At 41.8% G+C, this 20,283-nt stretch overlaps 1 protein-coding gene across 3 annotated transcripts in view; it reads left to right on the top strand.

Annotated features, from left to right (window-relative positions):
- KCTD15 (potassium channel tetramerization domain containing 15) overlaps nucleotides 1-20,283 on the top strand; it is a 78,948-nt gene that overhangs the window by 3,763 nt on the left and 54,902 nt on the right. For 2 of the 3 annotated variants that reach the window (XM_070760663.1, XM_070760664.1), the window contains exon 2: nucleotides 2,221-2,407. In XM_070760663.1, coding sequence (XP_070616764.1) covers nucleotides 2,244-2,407 — 164 coding nt within the window. In that variant the 5' untranslated portion in view covers nucleotides 2,221-2,243. The remainder of the gene's footprint in view (nucleotides 1-2,220; nucleotides 2,408-20,283) is intronic. The other variant, XM_070760665.1, reaches the window with a different exon arrangement.

The following is a 20,283-nucleotide window of genomic DNA, read 5'->3' as shown; positions in this document are numbered from 1 at the left end:
CTGTTTATTGAAAGAGAAAATAATATTGCAGCTTGGTGCAAAATTGCTCCGAAGTAAGCCCTACTGGACAGTAAAGTAAACCTCCTGTAACGTTTGTGAACCTAAATGCTGTTTAGCAAGTAACAAATGTTGTAATCAGAGAATTTGTTTCCAAGGAAGCCTCTTTGGCATGGCTAAGATCTGTCTTCCATATAGATATCAGATAGGGTTCTCCTGCACTGAGAGAACATCAAAGAGAATGACAGCAGTGAGTTGAACACTTGCTCTTGAGCTTGGCAGGGTGATGGGGCAGCAGGCATACATATTTCAAGATAAAGCTCTTTTTTCTAGAGGCTCCTTGCTCTAAAATTTCATTCCAATGACAAAGGAATGGGAGATGTTTCTTTTCATTAAAGAAATGGTGAGCTTCAACTGACTGGACATTGAAAGTCAAGAAATGCCTTTCCTTGGGCTTTGGACAACTTGAGGTTGGGTCTGTGGAGTTTTGGGTTTATCCCTCAGAAAAAGAGCATGAACACAAGGATGCGGCTGTTAGGAAAAGACTAGGTATCCGTCCTTGCAAATAGACTAGGAAAAGACTAAGTATCCGTACACTTGCAAATAGAATACTGTACTATGCCAGCAGACAGTGAAATTTGTGTAGGTGTAACAGATAATAGAGTGCATGCATGTATAAAAAACCAAGTGGTTTGAGTTGCCCCATGAAATATTCCCTAAAGAAAAGGAATATCCACTCCTTTAGAAAATGCAGCCCTTCCTGAACTCAGTACTATGCTTGGGAACAGCTCTTTGTTCTCAGGAGTTTCCTCCCAACTAGCTTTTGATCAGTTAGCTTTGCACAGGTTGAGCCTTCGTACCAAGAGAGAAAGCAAACGATGAGATCTTAGAGCCTGAGGTGATGCCAAAGACAGACTCCACAGAAAAGTCTCTTTGCCCACCCTTCTGCTACATTTGTCCCCCAAGTTCAAAATTGGTATTTTCCATCTTCGGAAAAGCGCTTCCAGTTGTTGCCTGTTGTATGGTGGGAATGGTGCTGCCCAGGTGAATCCCTGGGGTGTTATTTTGAAGGAAAGACAATTCTGAGACGAGAGTTTAATCTCTAAAAAAACAAAACGTTCTGTGAACTACCACAGAGGAGATATTTGCCAACTCTTGGCTGAACAGACTCCTGCAATATGACAACGTTACATTATACTTAAAACATTGCATATAATTAAACATTTCATAATTGTTTAATCTTTGGCATATTTTGCTTTTATGCATGAAGGAGAGGTTAAAAGTAAGGCATGTTTTTTGCAATATTTTTGTTTTGCAAGATTTTTTGCTGGTTACCTATATGCCCTACGTCGATGCCAATGAAAATAACGGGTAGGCTTCCCGATGTCAAATATTAAAAAGTGAACATTGACAAAGTCCTTATATTTCTGCATGGATCAGAATTCCATAGCATTTGAGTAAGCTATGTACTCCATTTAAAGATGTAATGCATCTGTAAGTTTCAAATGTGGGGTGGATAGAAACGGCAGCTTTGGGTATTAAATATGGGAGGATTGATGTATGTGTGTGTTTCAAAGTGAGGCCACTGGATAATTGGAAATTATGTACAGAAAAGACATTGCAGGGCAGTGATAATTGATTAAACCTTTAATTTTGCCTGTCCTTCCATTCTTTCTCCTGGGTACATTGTCCTGAAGATAACAAATAGCTATCTTGTTTTCTTGCGTGGTTAGTTATTTGAAAAGCAACAAAAATAGTTCCAAGTTTGATGTGAATTTTACTACATGTCTAAATGAAACGCCTTAGGTACTGAGGAAGTCACTAATTTAGAGGTGTCTTGTTACTGAGACAAACTTGCAAAAACCCCTGAATCCCAATTCACAAATTGGTTATTCGTTTGTCAGGGGATATTTCACATCTAACACATAAGCCTGCGACCTTTAATTAGAATTTTGCAGTTTGTTTTATGCCCCTTGAGGCTGACATCTTGAAAAAGATTTTTTTTCCCCTTGATTTCTTATTGCTAATAAGCATCTTTTTCTTTGCCGCTGGTCCTTCGAAGACTATGATGCAAATACACTTAATTATGGAGGTGGCAATAATTTGTTAGCTGAATATGTGATCAGGCAGATGCAAAAGAGATCTTATTAGATCTGTGATCACGCTGGAAATCAAGGCAGCGCACAACTGCATTTAAGAGGAAATTGTTCTTTTCTGTCTGAGATTTCTAGGAGGAAGGCAGAGCGATGTCCCGGCTCTCTTTGACACGGTCCCCCGTTTCTCCCATTGCTGCTCAAGGAATTCCTCTCCCTGCCCAACTCACCAAATCGAACGCCCCGGTGCACATTGATGTAGGAGGCCACATGTACACCAGCAGCCTAGCAACTTTGACCAAATACCCAGATTCCAGGTAAGGTCACCCTTCATTGCCTTTGCATTTCTTTGTGGTGGTGGGTATTACTTTTGCATCAGAGAATTCCAAATAATTGTGTTATTTTCCAGTGGTTTTGAAGGAGGATGCTCCTGATTCAGGGGAAGGAAAAATGCCATGTAAAGATGATTTTAATTCAGGGGGAGGGATATGTGGTTTTTTTGTCAACTATCCGAAGATTTGTTTTTTGTTTTTAAATGAAAAATTCTGCTCTTTTTCCTTTCAATAAGTTTCAATAATAGGTCTTGTTATGTCAGTGGGATGTTCTGCCATAGGAAGGTAGCTTTAATCTGCAGCAGCCTTCCATAGAATGGTAAAAATGTGAGTCCTCCTATAACAAATGTTCTTGGGGCATATGTGTGTTTGTGTTTGTTTGTTTGTTTGTTTGTGTGTGCTATTAATACAGGAATGACATAAGCCATTAATTTGCTGCTGCTGCACTTCCCCTGGCCTCTTCCAAATGATTTGGAAGTAAATTCCAGTTTCAACCACCTTGCAAACACATGTCATTTTCAGTTGAAAGCATTTCCAGAAGTAAAGTCAAAGGCTTAAGTTGAGCAATATCTTCCAAATGTAGAACCGCAATTTGCTATTGCTGCCTAGAGTGACTTTTATAGCGTTGTAACTGGTGGCAATTAAAGGCACCTCCATTTCATCACGAGGGGATGCTTTGGGGGTTTCTCTGCTGTTTCAATGTTGAATTCCATTGGAAGACGGTCTTCTTGGATGAAAGTTGGGTGCCATTTTAAGGATCTCCCCAGCACCATTGCCATCTAGCTGGAGCAGATATAATAGCAAAGAGTTCAGAGTAAGTTAACATCAATAGAAGTTAGAATTTCCGTTCTACAGTGGTACTTCTACCACTGTTACCTCTAAGCTGTGCGGGTGCGCTCCTGTGCAGCCATCAGGACCCGCCGCGCACTAACTTGTTGACGGTGCGCAAAGCCACGCCGTACCGGATTGCGGGGAGGGGAGCTCTTCCCCGGCCAGGCGATGGCGAGGCCCTCCTGATGCTCGGCCGCCGCCCAGGCCCTGCGCTGGGCCGCGCTGGGCCACGCTGGGGGCTGCCCCTTGGAGCCGGAGACGACGGGCCTAGCCTCGGCTTACTTGGCCCTGGTACGGCCGAAGCGCGGGGCGGAGTAGGCGGCGGCTGCTGCTGCTGCTCTGGGCCCGCCCCTGAGCTGAGCTTCCTTCAGCTTCCTTGGAGGCAAAGCTGCAAAGCTCACCTGCCGCCTCCAAGGAAGCCGAAGGAAGCTCAGCTCGGGGGCAGGCCTGGAGCAGATGCCGCCGCCGCTGCCTACTCCACCCCACGCTTCGGCTGCACCCGGCAGCTCTGGTAGGCATAGAGCAGCAGGGCAAGCAGCGAAGATGGTGCTGCCAAGCGTGGGTCGAGCAGGAGGGCACCGGCAGCAGCGGCACTGAGCAGTAGCTGCGGGGCAGCGGCGGGGCGGTTGGCTGCAAGGCACCAATGGCGGCAGTTGGATGTGTTGCAGGAAGCCGTACATGCTGGTGCTGCGCTGGGCATGAAGCTGGCACCTCTGTCCCATCCCAGCCAGCGGGCCAGGGCCAGCCCCGTGCTCATGTGCAGCGCCAGCAATGTACGGCGGCTGCCGCCGGTGCCACAGTCTTGGAGCTCCTGCTTGCAGCCGACCGCCCCGCGGGGCACAAACGTATTTGTGCGCATGAGTGGTGTTGCAGGGCAGAAAAAAAGAAGAGAGAGAGAGAGAGAGAAAAAAAATAGAGGAAGAGAGAAAGAAAGAGAGAGAAATAGAAAGGAAAGGAGGAAGAGAAAGAGAGGGAAAGAGTGAGAGGGAAGGACGGAGGGAGAGAGAAAGAATAGAGGGGGAAAGAGGTAGGGAGGAAAAGAGGAAGAGAGAGAAACATAGAAAAAAGAGAGAGGAAAGAAAAGAGAAAGAAAGGAAAGAAAGAAAGAAAGAAATAGAATGGGAGTAAGGAAGAGAGAAAGAAAATAAATTCATGAATTTAAAATATTTTTCTTTTCTTTTCTTTGTTTTGTTTTGCTTTATTTATTGACTTCTATACTACCCAGTCTTGAAGGGACTGCCGCTCAGACACTATACTTTTGCACCCACACCGAAAAAAAATTAGAGGGAACATTGACCTCTACCTAAGAATGCCTCTACTTAAGAACTTTTCTAGACAAGAACTGGATGTTCAAGATTTGTTTGCCTCTTCTTAAGAACCATTTTCTACTTAAGAACCTGAGCCCAGAAAAATTTCCCAGTAAATTTGAGAGCCTTACAAAGGCCCGCCCAGTTTCCTGCCATTCTCCCTTTAATCCCGGCCATCTTGCGCTTTTCTGGGCTGCCAGAGAAGCCTTTCAGTGGCGCTTAAAGAGGCTTTGGCAGTCCAGAGAGAACGAAGCATTTTCCTTTCTCTGGGTGCTTGGTGGGGGAATAAACCCCCGCCAGTGCCCAGAGAAAAGAAACGCTCCATTTGCTCTAGGCAGTGACTGTCCTCCTCTTCTTCCTCCTCCCACCCAAATTCTGAGCTTTTATTTCTTTCCTAATGGGTTTGCACACATTATTTGCTTTTACATTGATTCCTATGAGAAAAATTGTTTCTACTTACAAACTTTTCTCCTTAAGAACCTGGTCACAGAACGAATTAAGTTCTTAAGTAGAGGTACCACTGTACTTGATTGATAGTAACAGCTACTGAATGCACTCCAGGTTGCCTCTGCTGGAGAATCTCTCAGTACTTTGGAACTAGAAAATTAAATTGCATCCCCAGTGAACGTAGAGGGCATGAAGTTGGGGAAATCTATTGAGTGCCCATTGCAGGAAAAATGTGAAAGAACTGATCTGTGCTCTTGAGCCAAGCTTTGCAGCTTGCTTGTTTTAAAAGTTCCCAAAAAGAGAACATGGTTTAGAAATTCTTCCTAGGCTGCTTATGTAAATTTGTAAACACAAAGACACAAAGCATCTAGAATGCATTCTTTAGAGAGAGAGAAATGGGAGCTTCTTCACAAGACACAGTTTTGGCTCTTGAGAATGTCAGGGGTTGCATATTTTATCCCCCTTCAAGAACTGCCTTAGGGAGGAGGACATTGAGGCTAGTTCAGGTGAGCGCTCTTTGAAGTTCAGGGTCAGTTATATGCGCCAGATGCCTTGTTGGCCTGAAGAAATGGCCTGGATGCTCAGAAAAAAAACATTGCTCTTTGATAGCCTGGTCTTTCTGATCATGGGCATATTACTTGCTGGATCATAGCTCATCATTACAAAGGCCTTCCCTAGGAAAACCACAGGATTGCAATTCCTGCAGAGCCCATATTGACCCATAGTTGATTACTAAGAGGAGGGAGCCCAGGCGGTCTGAAAAGAACTTCTACCAATAAGCAATAATGTAAATTTTATTTATTTATTTATTTATTTGTTTAATTCTTTGTCCAATATACAATACATATAAAAGGGAATAGACATTAAGTGATATATAAAAGATAGGAAGTAAAGAGGAAGAGAAGTAGGTGGGAAGGAAAGAATATATATGATAAAAGGGAAAGGAAAGACAATTGGACAGGGGACGAAAGGCACATCAGTGCACTTATGTACGCCCCTTACTGGCCTCTTAGGAACCTGGAGAGGTCAATCGTGGAGAGTCTGAGGGAGAAATGTTCGGGGTTGGGGGTTGACACTATTGAGTCCGGTAATAAGTTCCATGCTTCGATGACTCCATTGTTAAAGTCATATTTTTTATAGTCAAGTTTGGAGCGATTAACATTGAGTTTGAAGCTGTTACATGCTCTTGTGTTGTTGCGGTTGAAGCTGAAGTAGTTGTTGACCGGAAGGACATTACAGCGAATGATTTTGTGGGCAATACTTAAATCGTGTTTTAGGCGCCGCAGTTCTAAGCTTTCAAGATCCAGGATAGTTAGTCTGTTTTCGTAGGGTATTCAGTTTCAGGTGGAGGAGTGGAGGGCTCTTCTGGTGAAATATCTTTGGACGTTTTTGAGAGTGTTGATGTCTGAGATGTGGTGAGGGTTCCAGACAGATGAGCTATATTCGAGGATGGGCCTGGCATAGGTTTTGTAGACTCTGGTCAGTAGTGTGAGATTGCCAGAGCAGCAGCTACGTAGAATCAGGTTTACAACTCTGGAAGCCTTTTTGGCGATATTGTTGCAGTGGGCTTTAGCACTTAGGTCATTTGAAATTAGTATTCCGAGGTCTTTTACTGAGTGTGGGTTTGCTGTGAGAATTTGTTTGTTCAGTTCATATATGAGGTTTGGGTTCTTTTTGCCGATGTGGAGGGTAGAGCATTTGTTGGTTGAGATTCGAAGTTGCCAGATGTTAGACCAATCTGAAACATAGTCAAGGTCTTTTTGGAGAGTGAGTGTGTTGTCAGTGATGTTGAAAAGTTTCACATCATCGGCAAAGAGCACACAGTTGCTTGCGATATTATCGCAGAGGTCGTTGATGTGTAGGATGAAAAGAGTAGGACCTAGTACGCTGCCTTGGGGAACGCCGCTTTTGACAGGGACACGGGAGGAAATGGTGCTTCCGATTTTGACAACTTGTTGCCTGTTTGACAGGAATGCAGTAATCCAGTTGTGGAGGAGTCCTGAGATGCCATAGGATTTGAGCTTTTCAGCCCCTCTCTTACGTTAAGGACATTGTAGAAGAAGAGACCTATTAAGCCTATTAGGGCAAAAGAAAAGTCAGAAGGAATCGGTCAACCACTTTAAATGTATACATTTTATTAAAAGACGTATAGTTTTTTAAATGAAAACCACACTCCTGTTTTTTAAATATTATATCAACACACATAGGACTGTTTGGCATAAAGCATTAGAAATTTGGGGTTAACCCCTTCCAATGGGGCAGAAAACCTATGAGACCTGAATTGAGCCCCTGGCAATAATTGTGTAGGTGCTTTGGCCAAAATAAACTTTAATACAAATGGGATAAGGGCGTACATAAGCGCACTACAGTGCCTTCCATCCCCTATCCTATAGTCTCTCCTATATCTCATATATCTTCTCTCCTATATCCTCTATAACCTTCATTGTGTATTATTGTGTATTGGACAAAATAAATAAATAATAAATAATGCAGTGTACCGCTGGAAAAGTAGCTGCTCTGTCTTCTATGCATTTAGGGTGGGATTCTTATCTGCTCTATAATTTAGCCTTTTAACTTTGGAGTTCCAGGAGCTGCAATTACGTGTAAGTTCTGTAAATGTAGTGATTCAATATGAGTAGGATAATGTTTGCAAGCAACCAACCTTCTTGATGACAGCATGATTTTATATGGTTTTATGTGGTGTAATGATAATTTTGAAGAAAATATTGCTTGATGTTATTGATGTTAAAGATACCTATCAGTTATAAAAAAATCACTAATGATAACACTACTTTTTTGCAAGTACCTTCCAATGGATTCATAGAAATATATTTTTAAGCTGTTTCAGTGTGTTCACATCTCTTAAATAGCCAACTAATACATTTATTTATTATTTATTTATTATTTGGATTTGTATGCCGCCCCTCTCCGAAGACTCGGGGCGGCTCACAACAAGTGTAAAACAAATCATAAATAATTCAATTAATTAAAATATTTAAAGATTTTAAAAAAAACCATACACTAACAGACACACACACAGGCATACCCTGTATAAATTAAATGTGCCCAGGGGGAGATGTTTAGTTCCCCCATGCCTGACGGCAAAGGTGGGTTTTGAGGAGTTTACGGAAGGCAGGAAGAGTAGGGGCAGTTCTGATCTCCGGGGGGAGTTGGTTCCAGAGAGTCAGTGCCGCCACAGAGAAGGCTCTCCCCCTGGGGCCCGCCAACCGACATTGTTTAGTTGACGGGACCCGGAGGAGGCCCACTCTGTGAGCCATAGTGGCCCTAATAAAATAAGAGCTGATTCCTTCGGAAGTTGGGTGGCATATAAATTAGATAAGTAGGTAGATAGAGCCACCTTATTGGTAGCCATGCGTTTGTCCCACAACTGTGGATATGTGTACGTAGATTCACATCTTCTTTTCTATCATCCTGGTTATTTTAATTTTTTTTAAACTTTGAACTCTGTAATAAAATGCCACTTACACCTTTGAGGGTCTAAAGAAGGGAGCTTAAAGATGCTTGGTTATATTAAAGTTTTGTTAAACGTGCTTCCTCTTTTCTCATTGGTTTTAATCACGCCGTGGGTTTTATGTGAGCGTATATTTTTCAAAATCGAGAGATGGGCTATAAATAAATAGATAGGCTAGCAAATAAAATGCAGGGGCAGTAAGCCATCCCCAACAAAGGAAAGGCATTGAAGGCTTCTGGGCTATCCTGTTTCAGGATAGAGGGCCAGAACAGACATAATTTCAAGGAGTTCAGAACAAGTTAATATCAGTAGAAGTTATAATTCCCGTTCTGCTTAATTGATAATAACAGAATACACTCCAGGTTGTCTCTGCTGGAGAATCTCTCAGTACTTTGGAAGTGCAGCTCTTAGTAGTAAGGTGACCAATCGTCCTTCTTTAGGGCGGACAGTCCTTCTTTTGAAATTTTGTCCTTCCTCGAAAAGTCTCTTCCTACCTGTCTCCTTTCTTGATATTTTAAAATTAACCTGTTAATCTCTGCATTCAGAGATGCCGTGCCGAACTGTTCCGTGTCATGTGACGGTACAATTCGGAAAGACGCGATTATAAAACGCATCATACTTGCCTCCTACCACTGCCTCTATGTTATACTTCACATTTACTTCTAATGGAAATACGAAATTTCTTTCTCAGTGAATATTATAGCTGCAGCACTTACCATAAAATTCAATATGAAGGATATTTCTTGCTCTGAAATTTCCAATATTAGAAAATGCTATATTGACAAAAAATATTCATTCAGTGGAAATACTCATTTAATTAAATAATTAAAAGGGATGTAAGCATAATTATTGTATCTTTGTTTGAATTAATAACATGATTCATTTATTTATGTTGTACTTTTTTCTTAAATTTTTTCATCCTCCTTTTCATTGTAAAAAAAATCGTCATCTTATTAGTAGCTAAGCCTATATGGTCAAAGATTGAATTGCAGGCCCTAGGAAATGTGGAGGGAAGAAGTTGGGGAAATCCCAGACTCTTAACATTATTATACAAATGGACTAGGGGGGGGGGGGGAGAAATCTGGAAGGTGTTATTTTCCCTCTTGATCTAAAACTCGCACATTTCCAGCTGCTCTGGGCCCAGATATTTTAAAAAAGCACAGGCTGCCAGAATTCTGGTGATCGTAGAGGGGTTTATTTACACATCAAATTAATGGGAGTACATTACTGTATACCAGTGATGGCAAACCTATGGCACGGGTGCCACAGATGGCATCCAGAGCCATATCTTTGAGCACATGAACCGCTGCCCTAGCTCAGCTCTAACATGGATGTGTATGCTGGCCAGCTGATTTTTGCCTCGCACAGAGGCTCTGCGTGGGTGTTTTTGGCTTCCAGAAAACCTCCAGGGAGATGGGGGAGGGTGTTTTTATCCCCCCGCAGCTTCAGGGAAGCCTTTGGAGCCTGCGGAGGGCAAAACACGAGCCTACTGGGCCCACCAGGAAGTTGGGAAACAGGCCATTTCCAGCCTCCAGGGAGCCTCCGAGGGGCGGAAGAAGCTGTTTCCACCCTCCCCAGGCATTGAATTATGGGTTTGGGCACTTGTGCTTACGCGATAGCGCACACGCGCACTCTTTCGGCACCCAATGGGGAAAAGGTTCAACATCACTGCTATACACCATTAGTACCAGTTAGGCCATTGATAATTCATGACTCTTCCTGACCTAACAAATGGATGGGTGATTTTTATCTCCAAGGGATCAGAGCAAGTGGAACTCAGGTGTTCCCTTTCTTGGATCCTGCCTCTCTTTCCCATCCTCTTTGTGCTTCATTTCAAGTTCAACAGGGCAGGGGCCTCTGCTCTCTTGCTCTGCCAAGGCCTTTTGCCCATTAATGGCCTTTCATAAGCTGGGGATGCGTCTAAAGCTCTAAAACGTAGCACCAATTTGATTGTCAAATGCTTCGGCTGGGGAAAACATTTATTTATTTATTTTATTTATTTATTAGATTTGTATGCCGCCCCTCTCCGTAGACTCGGGGTGGCTCACAGCAATAATAAAGACAATGTAAAAAAAAAATCTAATAATTTAAAAAACACTAAAAACCCCATTATTAAAAGTAAACATACACACAAACATATCATGTATAAATTGTATAGGCCCAGGAGGGGGATGTCTCAGTTCCCCCATGGCTGACGGCAGAGGTGGGTTTAAATACGTCGGTGGCATTTAATACATGGAACTTAATTTAGGCTAAGAGGAATCAAACTTTGGTTTGGCCTTGGCCCAGAGAATGTTGGGATCCCCTTAAAGAATGAAATAATAGCTACCATAAATTGCAAATTCCGGTGACAGAAATGGAGCCAACTGAAACAAAACAAAATCCAGTAGTGTGGTTGCACGAAATTCCGTTCCACAGGATTGCAGCAGGAGGGGACATTTTCCTGAAGACCCTGCTAAGGACTGAGAGCATATAATGTGCTTAGTTGGAGAAGAAACAATGTTTAAGTGGCAGAAGGATGTAATGGCTCCTAGTGTTCCTGGAGGCAATATTACCAAGAACATTCAATAACTTTAGAATGCTGGACCTTTTGTTCAATATCGCCACAACATTCTCTCTAGGAAACAGGTGAATCGACAGTTAATTCTCTTCTGCAAATCTGGATGCATTCGCCAACTTCATTGTAAGAAAGCAATTCTTGCTTTGTTCATTGGGATTATTGTCGTACATATGACAGATTGTAGCCACAACCTAACATCTGTCAGCAGGCGTTTTTTCTTATTTGGCTTGGATTTGTGTGTGTGTGCACAGTAATTTATAAACTTCAGACTTTCTGGTCCTCTTGGAGTTCAGGAGTCCGGTTACCCCGAAACTTTATTAAAAGAAATGATAGTTACAGATCAATGTTTGATCATTCGAGTATTGGGGGAAAGAGACGGGGTGGCGCAGTGGGTAGAGTGCTGTACTGCAGACCACTGAAGCTGACTATAGATCTATAGGTCAGCGGTTCAAATCTCATCACAGGCTCAAGGTCGACTCAGCCTTCCATCCCTCCGAGGTGGGTCAAATGAGGACCCGGATTGTGGGGGCAATAGCCTAGCTCTGTTAAAAAGTGCTATTGCTAACATGTTGCAAGCTGCCCTGAGTCTAAGGAGAAGGGTGGCATAAAAAAATCAAATCAAATAAATAAATCTATCAGGATGTATAAGTATGAGCATGTATTATGTGAGAGGCATTTAAATCAATTATGAGAAAAGAATCAAGGCAGGTAGAGAGAACACTGAGGACTAGAATTCGCTTTCTGGCTTCAAAGCATCACCGTTGGGCAGGAACGCTCCAGCATGAGAAAGAGAAGAGACCCAGAGAGAAGCCTGCTGGCCCAGGGAAGGGTCAGTGAGCCGCTTCCTCTTCGTGGCGTCATGCCCAATTCGTGCGGCTTTAACCATGGTGTGTGAGGGTGAGGAGCCTTGTTCTATCCTGGTTTGTAGCCCAGGGCAGCCTGGATTCCCGTTACCGTAAGAGGAAGGCGGAGGGGGCAATCTGCTGACTTTCAGTTTTCTTCCCAACAAATATCCAGCATTTTTTTTCAATTTGCATCCTGCCTTTATTCTAGTCCTTAAGCAAAAGCGCGTAACTTGGGCCCGGTTCCTCCATCTCGGCCTGTGGGAACGTTCTGGCAAAGCCACTTCTGAGAAGGATGCTATGAAAACTGCAGGGACTTCTTCTGAGGATTATCAAGATTGGTTTATGATTGATTCCATGACTTTGCAATGTGACACAGCATAGAGAAATTAGTCTGTAGTTTTCTACTAGACTGGGATCTCCCTTTTTTAAAGATGGGGATGACCATGGCTAGTGACCGGGGGTGGGCTACTGCTCGGATGGGGGGGAATGCAGTAGGGTAGCAAAAAATGGAGCTCCACCCCAGAGCACCCAATTTGCACTGAAAGAGGTTGAAAGAAAATACAGGGCGTCATGCATAAGCCACACCCACAATGTGGTAGTAAAACTTTTGGTAGCCCTTCACTGCTAGTGACCATAGGTTTGGTAGGGAACTGATCCTGTAGGATTTTTCAAAGATTATGCTTAGTGGTTCAGCTATGGCTGTGGAGAGCTTTTTTAGGAAATATGCACATAGTCCATCAGAGAAGGTTTTAGGCCACACAATCCTTTTTCAACATCTTCAGTGAAGCCTATTTGTGTTAAAATCGTTGTGAGTATTTGTGGTACATCTAGGGAATTTTGCCAGGGATTTGGGGAGCAAGGCCCCTCCGATGACTCTCCAATGACCACTACCATTGTTGGAACTAATATTCTTGCACTATCAATTTATCTAATTCTGTGTCCACTTTCGCCTTCAAGCCAAATGGCACCCGCCTGGGCTTCAGACGGATGGGTAGCCACTAAGGGATCTATTGGCAACGAAATTGGGGACCCCTTATAACAACAGAGGCCATCCTGGAGGACACCAGCGAATTCCTGAAACAAAGAGTCATAAATATTAGCAGATACAGAATGTATCCCCATAACAGAAAGGGGCTCAATTCAGGTCTCATAGTGCTTTACAGCCCTCTCTAAGTAGTGTACAGAATCGGCGTATTGCCTCAAACAATCTCGGTCCTCATTTTACCCACTGGAAGACTGAGTCAACCTTGAACAGGTCAGGATCGATCTACCATTGATGTAGCCTGCAATACTGTTGTTACTGCATTTTAACTACTGCAATTTCAAATCAAATCAAATTTATTATTACAGTCATAGACCAAAACAAAAACACTTAGTGAATATACAATCAAAAGTTGTAGGATAAAATGACAAATAACAGATAAAATCCATGATAAAATCCAGTCTATCAATTATGCATTGTCAACAATACTGAAATTACAATCCATAAACTGTGAGGTCTATATTCAGTTTGATACTATTAGGGAAAGGGATAAACAAGGTTGCTACATTTGTCGTATAAATTAGCTAAGGTAGATTAGGCACTTAAAGGCTGGCCACAAATGGTACACATATATACATCCATCCATACATCCATACATCCATACATACCTCTCCGGGACCGCCTTCTGCCGCACGAATCCCAGCGACCGGTTAGGTCCCACAGAGTTGGCCTTCTCTGGGTCCCGTCGATGAAACAATGTGGTCTGGTGGGACCTGGGGAAGAGCCTTCTCTGTGGCAGCCCGGACCCTCTGGAATCAACCCCCCCCCCCCGGAGATTAGGACTGGTCCCACCCTCCTTGCCTTTCGCAAACTCCTTAAAATCCACCTCTGCCGTCAGGCATGGGGAAATTGATTCCCCTGGGCCGTTTCTGCTTTATGTATGGTATGTCTGGGATGTATGACTGTTTTTATATTAAGGGTTTAAAATGGTTTTTTAATTATTGGATTTGTACTGTGTTTTGTTGTTGTGAGCCACTCCGAGTCTTTGGAGAGGGGCGGCATACAAATCTAATAAAATAATAATAATAATAATAATAATAATAATAATAATAATAATACATACATACATACATACATACATACATACATACATACATACACATACCTACCTAGCTACATACATACACACACGCACACAATATTGGAATTCAACATTATGTAAGCACAAGCTGTAGAATGAAGTCAAACTAGAGAAGTAGATTTTAAGAGAACCAATTTCAATGAACTTAAAGCTTGGGAAGGATTCCATACATGAGAATCCTCAAGGGGAAAACAACCCAAGAAGCTTGGGACATATGAAAAGTAAGATTCTAAAAGCCCAGTTAGCACAAGTCCAATGAAGAAGAAAAATAAAGAGATTTCAAAAGAAGCCAGCATGGCTACACAAAGAGCTCTCTGATAAACTGAAAGACAAAAAGGGAAAAAATGGAAAACAGGACAAATAACTAAGACACAATATCAGCAAATAGCTGAGTCTGCAGAGGCGAAGTCAGGAAGGCTAAGACTCAAAATGAAGTAAGTCTTGTGACAAAAGTCAAAAATAAAAAAAACTTCTTTCAACATGCAAAAAACAATAAAAATGTCAAGGAAATGATTAGTCCATTAATGGGAGAAAAGGTGACATGCAACAGGGAGAAAGCAGAACTGCTTAACTTGTCTTTACACAAAAGGGGAAAACGGTGCAGCCTACCAAAACAAAGACAGGTTAGGAATACAAGTTAAAATAGGCAAGAAAATGGTAAGAGAGCATCTGTCCAGCGATGGGCTATGAGCCGGAATGCTAAATTGTGCTTGCTGCCACAGCTCGTAAGTTCTTGCGAGACCAGCGCGATTTTGCTGCTGCAACTGTGGAGGAAGCAAAATTGTGCCCGTATTTTGGCGAGACTTACCTGCAGCTCCGTGCGTGGTTTTGCTACCTCCACAGGTTAGCAGCAAAATCACGCTGGTCCCGCAAGAACTTACAAGCTGTGGCAGCAAGCGCAATTTAGCGTTCCGGCTCGTAGCCCACCGCTGCATCTGTCCATCCTAGATGAGCTCACCAGGACCGGATGGATGACACCCCAAGGTACTGAAGGAACTACCAGACGTGATATCAAAGCCATTGAGTTGGAAGGGACCTTGGAGATCTTCTAGTCCAACCCCCTGCTTAGGCAGGAAACTCCGCACCACTTCAGAGAAATGGTTGCCCAACATCTTCTTAAAATTTTCCTGTCTTGGAGCATTCACAACTTCTGGAGTCAAGCTGTTCCTCTGATTAATTGTTCTAACTGTCAGGAAATTTCTCCTTAGTTCTAGGTTGCCTTTCTCTTTGATTAGTTTCCATCCATTGCTTCTAGTTCTGCTTTCAGGTGCTTTAGAAAATAGGTTGACCCCTCTTTTTTTGTGGCAGACCCTTATACCCATCCATCTTTGATTATTAAAGGGAATATCCTCATAAAAGTAGCCAGTTATAAACGGTGAATTCTCAGGTGGACCTTAGAATCCTTGTTTCCAGTCTGTTTTACTTGAAAAATCACATTTTTAATATAAAACTTGCATTCCTTGATAGCTCTTAATTCAATGGGCAACTGTTTCCATCTGAGAATGACTTAATCAATATTTATAACCTTAGAAGAACACCCTGATGATATTTATTATTCAAATTTGAAAGAGTTGGTGCTTTTTAATTCTCTTTCATCATGTTGTTCCTGGGAAATATGCATCTAGAACTTTCTAAATAAATTAATTTGCCACTTTGGTACCCTTGACTTTTAATGTATGTTGTCCCTACTTTTGCAGAAGGAATCTTCTCATGTTTGCAGATAATAATGTGTATTAAATCTGGATGGTCATAATTCTCTATGCTGTTCAGTCACTAGATACAATTTTGATCTGCAAAAGTTCCTGGGACATACTAGGAAGAACATTTACAGGCAGGAGAAACAGAATCTTTAGACAAAATCCCAAAGCATTTAACCTTGTAGGGATGAATGTTGAAACCTGCTTGGCACCAGTGTTGGTTAGACTTTATTGACTACCTGTGTTTGAAGGAATATCAGAGAGCGAGCTTTGAACAGTTGCAAGTACTCAGCATGGCTAGTCTAGCAAAGAGAAGGACCAGGGGTGACGTGATAAGAGTCTTCCAATACTTGAGGGGCTGTCACAGAGAGGAGGGAATCAGGCTATTCTCCAAAGCACATGAAGGCCAAACAAGGAATAATGGATGGAACAATATTACAAAAGATGACATTTCAACAAAGTAATCTTCATTGAACAACAAAATGTAAACGAATACAAAAATTGTCACAAACAACTCATAAAACCTACATACAACAGTTAAAGACCAGAACTAATGACCCTCAATACAAATCAGAAATAAACTCTCTAAGTCACCATTGAAACAGATGTCGTAACTAACTGTGATACTAGCCACATTCTCTCTCATTCCAATTTCACCCCTTTACCCCTTCTATTATTATTATCATCTATTCTATTACTCTTTTTCTAATCTGACTTCATTCTCTCCTTTTCTATCCTCTATCTTTCTTTTCTTCTTTCTTTTTTCCCAATCCCAATATGACTATGATGTTATGTGATTTGAACGTTAATCACTATGCACTGTTGGTCTTCCTTTGTCTTTGTTTTTGTCTTATTCTCAATAAAATTCAATAAAGATTATTTTTTTAAAATAATAATGGTTGGAGCTGATTAAGGAGAGAACCAACCTAGAACTAAAGAGAAATTTCCTGACAGTGAGAGCAATTAATTAGTGAACACCTTCAGAGGTTGTGGGAGCTTCATCACTGGAGGCTTTCAAGAAGAGGCTGGATTGCCACCTGTCAGAAATGGTGAAGGGTCTACCGTTTGGGTGGGGGAGGGTGTTGGACTAGATGACCTTCAAGTCCCTTCCAACTCTCATTAATCTGTTAATCCCCTTTGGCCCCATTAGTTTTAAGAAAGTGTTGCCTCAGAGAAAGCAAAACAAGGCATCCAAAATTAGGGATTAGGGCTCAGAGCCGAAACTGCAGCAGCCTTGAGAGGCACAAAAAAGAAGCGATCAATCCCACAATTCAGTCAGATGGCTGCATTTGATTGGAGTCTAAAACTAGATAGATGCTCTCTTGGAAGCATATGTGAACCAGCTGTTGAGGCAAAAGAATCAAGCAATTTATTTAGTGGAAGAAAACACCATATATACTGCTCAAAAAATAAAGGGAACACTCAAATCCTAGATCTGAATGAATGAAATATTCTCATTGAATACTTTGTTCTGTACAAAGTTGAAGGTGCACCAAAGCATGTGAAATTGATTGTCAATCCGTGTTGCTTCCTAAGTGGACAGTTTGATTTCACACAAGTTTCATTTACTTGGATTTATATTGTGTTGTTTAAGTGTTCCCTTTATTTTTTTGAGCAGTGTAGTTTGGGGCAGGAGTTTCCAACCTTGGCAAAGCTTTGCTGGCTGAGTAACTCTGGGAATTGAAGCCCACAAGTCTTAATGTTGCCAAGGTTAGAGACCCCTGGTTTGGGGGACTCAAGAGAAAGCAAACTTGAGTGAAAGTCCACCATGATTACAAGAAAATCCAGGAAACAAAGTCTTTTATAACTTGTAATGTCATATAAGAATTGCAATGCAATTATTTGAAAAAACATTTGGTTGGCTACAAGAACTAGTAGGGTCACAAATAGAATATACACTAGAAATTTTGGAGTTATTTAACAGGAAATACAATAAAAATTCTCAATATTTGATTTAAGCGCAGCCACACACCCACGAGAGTTTATCAAAAATAATAATAATAGAATATTCAGAGATAGGTAAGTTAACAATACAACTTAAAAGACAAAAAGAGTTGGATTATTATGTAATATGGGAAAATTGGTATGCTTGGATCAATAACAAAAGATGAAGAGAAAAAGTACAAAGAAAATGCAGAATTAGATAATATTGCAAGATAATGTACAAATGTATTACAGTAATGTAAATGTAATGCATGTAAAAGGCTGTAGATCTGCTTAAGAAATTATTGTGACATATAAAAAGAGAAAAATTTGGGGGGGGGGGGAGGGAAGAAGATAAGAATTGCACATGTGGCTATGTTCCTGGCTTAAAATTATCCATGAACAGCTCCAATTTCCTGTCCCTTGGATTCATTATATGAAATTCAGGGACTTTGCATCTAAATTATTTATTCACCAAAAAATTACTAGAGTATCCAGTTTACTAAGAAAGCCTTCTCATTTTACCAGTCAATTAAAAAAAGACAGTTCCCACCTGCAAACGTATTCATTTTATTAATTAAATGTATTAATTTTAAATAATAAATTATTAAACATATTAAGTAAATGAAATATATTTATCTATATCCTGCCTTTAATAGTTTTACAAATAATTCAGGCAGGGAACATATCCAACATACTTTCCTCCTATTTTTTTCCCCATACAACAACCCCTGTGGATTGGGTTCTGCTGAGAGAGATTGTCCCAAAGTCACCCAGCTTTTGTGGCTATGTCAGGACTCAACTCAAAGTAGTCTCTCTCCCTCTATAGCTTGGTACCTTAACCACTACTAAGCCAAACTGACCAAACCTTCAATATGAAAGACACAGAGGTGGGGCTGCTAAGCTGGAACAGTGATGTGTGCTCGCCCCTGTGGCTCTTGAGTGCTAGTGGAGTCCAGCGCAATTCTGCTACTGCACCTGGGCAGGTAGAGAAATCATGCACGGACACGCAGGGGCGCCCGTGGCCCAGGTGCAGTAGCAGAATTGCGCTGGACTCCGCTAGCACTCAGAGCCCACGGGGGCGAGCACACATCATCGTCCCACCTTAGCAGCCCACCTCTGAAAAGACATGTCACAAAAGGAAAAAAAGAGATTGGAAGTGAAAACAAATTTTGATGTGTAGTTTCTGTGCTGAAAGAAAGTTAAGTCTATTTTACTTGGGTGATCTTGCTACTGCTGCATCCCTCTGTTAAAGCATCTTTAAAAAACAGAAAAGGCTCAGTTTTACAACCCATCTGTCTAGTCTATGGAGGCTAATGGCTGGTTGCCTTTGTAGGTCATCCTGTCTGCTGGAATCATGTAACTTTTTGGCTCACACAAAGCACAAGGCAATTAACTTTTTTATTTGACAGCTGTCCTAAGGCTCTTCAAACCAGCTTTGTTCAAGAAGTCGCCCTGGGAAAGGAATAGTAAGGCCTTGTAGCAACCAGTGGGCTGCATTCACAGGACACACTCAACCTGGTGCTCGTATCAGTAACCCATTTGTGTAGTAGATTAATTTACAAACCAATCCAGGGAACCATAATCTACCAATCCTGGTTATTAGGTTTAGCATCTTGTGGGGACGCAGCCTTTGAGCCTTTATCCAACCTTGAGGGAGGCTGGGTTGGATACAAAACCTGGAATCTGATGCTAAAGGTGTTTCCCTGACATCTCTGGTTGAAAACTGACAGGGTGAAATAGGAGAAAAATAGTGTGCTCTCTGTTAGATTCCATACCATGCTGATTGTAAAAGCGAGGACATTAAAAAGGAGGTATTTGGGTGGGGAGGGGCAGTTCTGGTCCACAGCATGAAATTTTCCTATTCAATTCTTATTTACATTGAATTTTTCACCATGAAAGAAAACTTTGGGAGACTTTGGGCCCATCGCTCCTCCTCAGCCTCAAAGTCAAGATGAAGGGGTTGGGCTGGGTTGGGAACAAGAAGACACAGGTTCAAGTCCCCTCCCCCCTCCTGAAGCTCCTTTCTATCATTTGGCCACTGGGTCCTGCAGAGAGTGCACAAGGAGCTCACTGATCTGAACTTGGATTGGGCCCACCTGCTCTGTCCCTTAATTACACAGATTGCAAATGCTCACCAAGGTCTTCTTTAACAACGTTTATTCATAACATTTTTTAATCCAAATTATCAAACAATCATTTCATTTCCAGCTAAGTTCGTTAGTTCTCAGCAACTCTGCATTCCAATCTCACTTCTACTGTAATGGCTCTGGGAGCCCCACCAAAGGCTAAATCATTACTGTCCCAGCTAGATAAGATTCTTCATACATCACAAACTCTGACAGCTTCCCCAAACATTCAGATACCTTGCATCTTCTTCTCGGTTTACAGTTTAATAGCTAGAAGCTGTGCTTTCTGAGAAACTTCAGAGCACCCTGGAAGAAGCAGCTTCTACAAGAATAGTTGCGCTCCACAAAGAATTTACCCACTCCCATTCTTTTACAGCTCTAATGATGAAACAGCCCTCTAAAACTACACATAGTACAGAATCATTTCCTTTTCCTATATAATTTCTGCTGCCTGCTATGGAATCTTCTAAATCGAGGATCTAACAGAGGTTCATTTTCCATGAGGTCTCCCACCTCCAACAGAAATA

Source organism: Erythrolamprus reginae, chromosome 9 (assembly GCF_031021105.1).
Source record: "Erythrolamprus reginae isolate rEryReg1 chromosome 9, rEryReg1.hap1, whole genome shotgun sequence".
In the NCBI taxonomy this organism is placed as follows: domain Eukaryota; kingdom Metazoa; phylum Chordata; class Lepidosauria; order Squamata; family Dipsadidae; genus Erythrolamprus; species Erythrolamprus reginae.
This window is presented reverse-complemented; position numbering and strand designations above follow the sequence as displayed.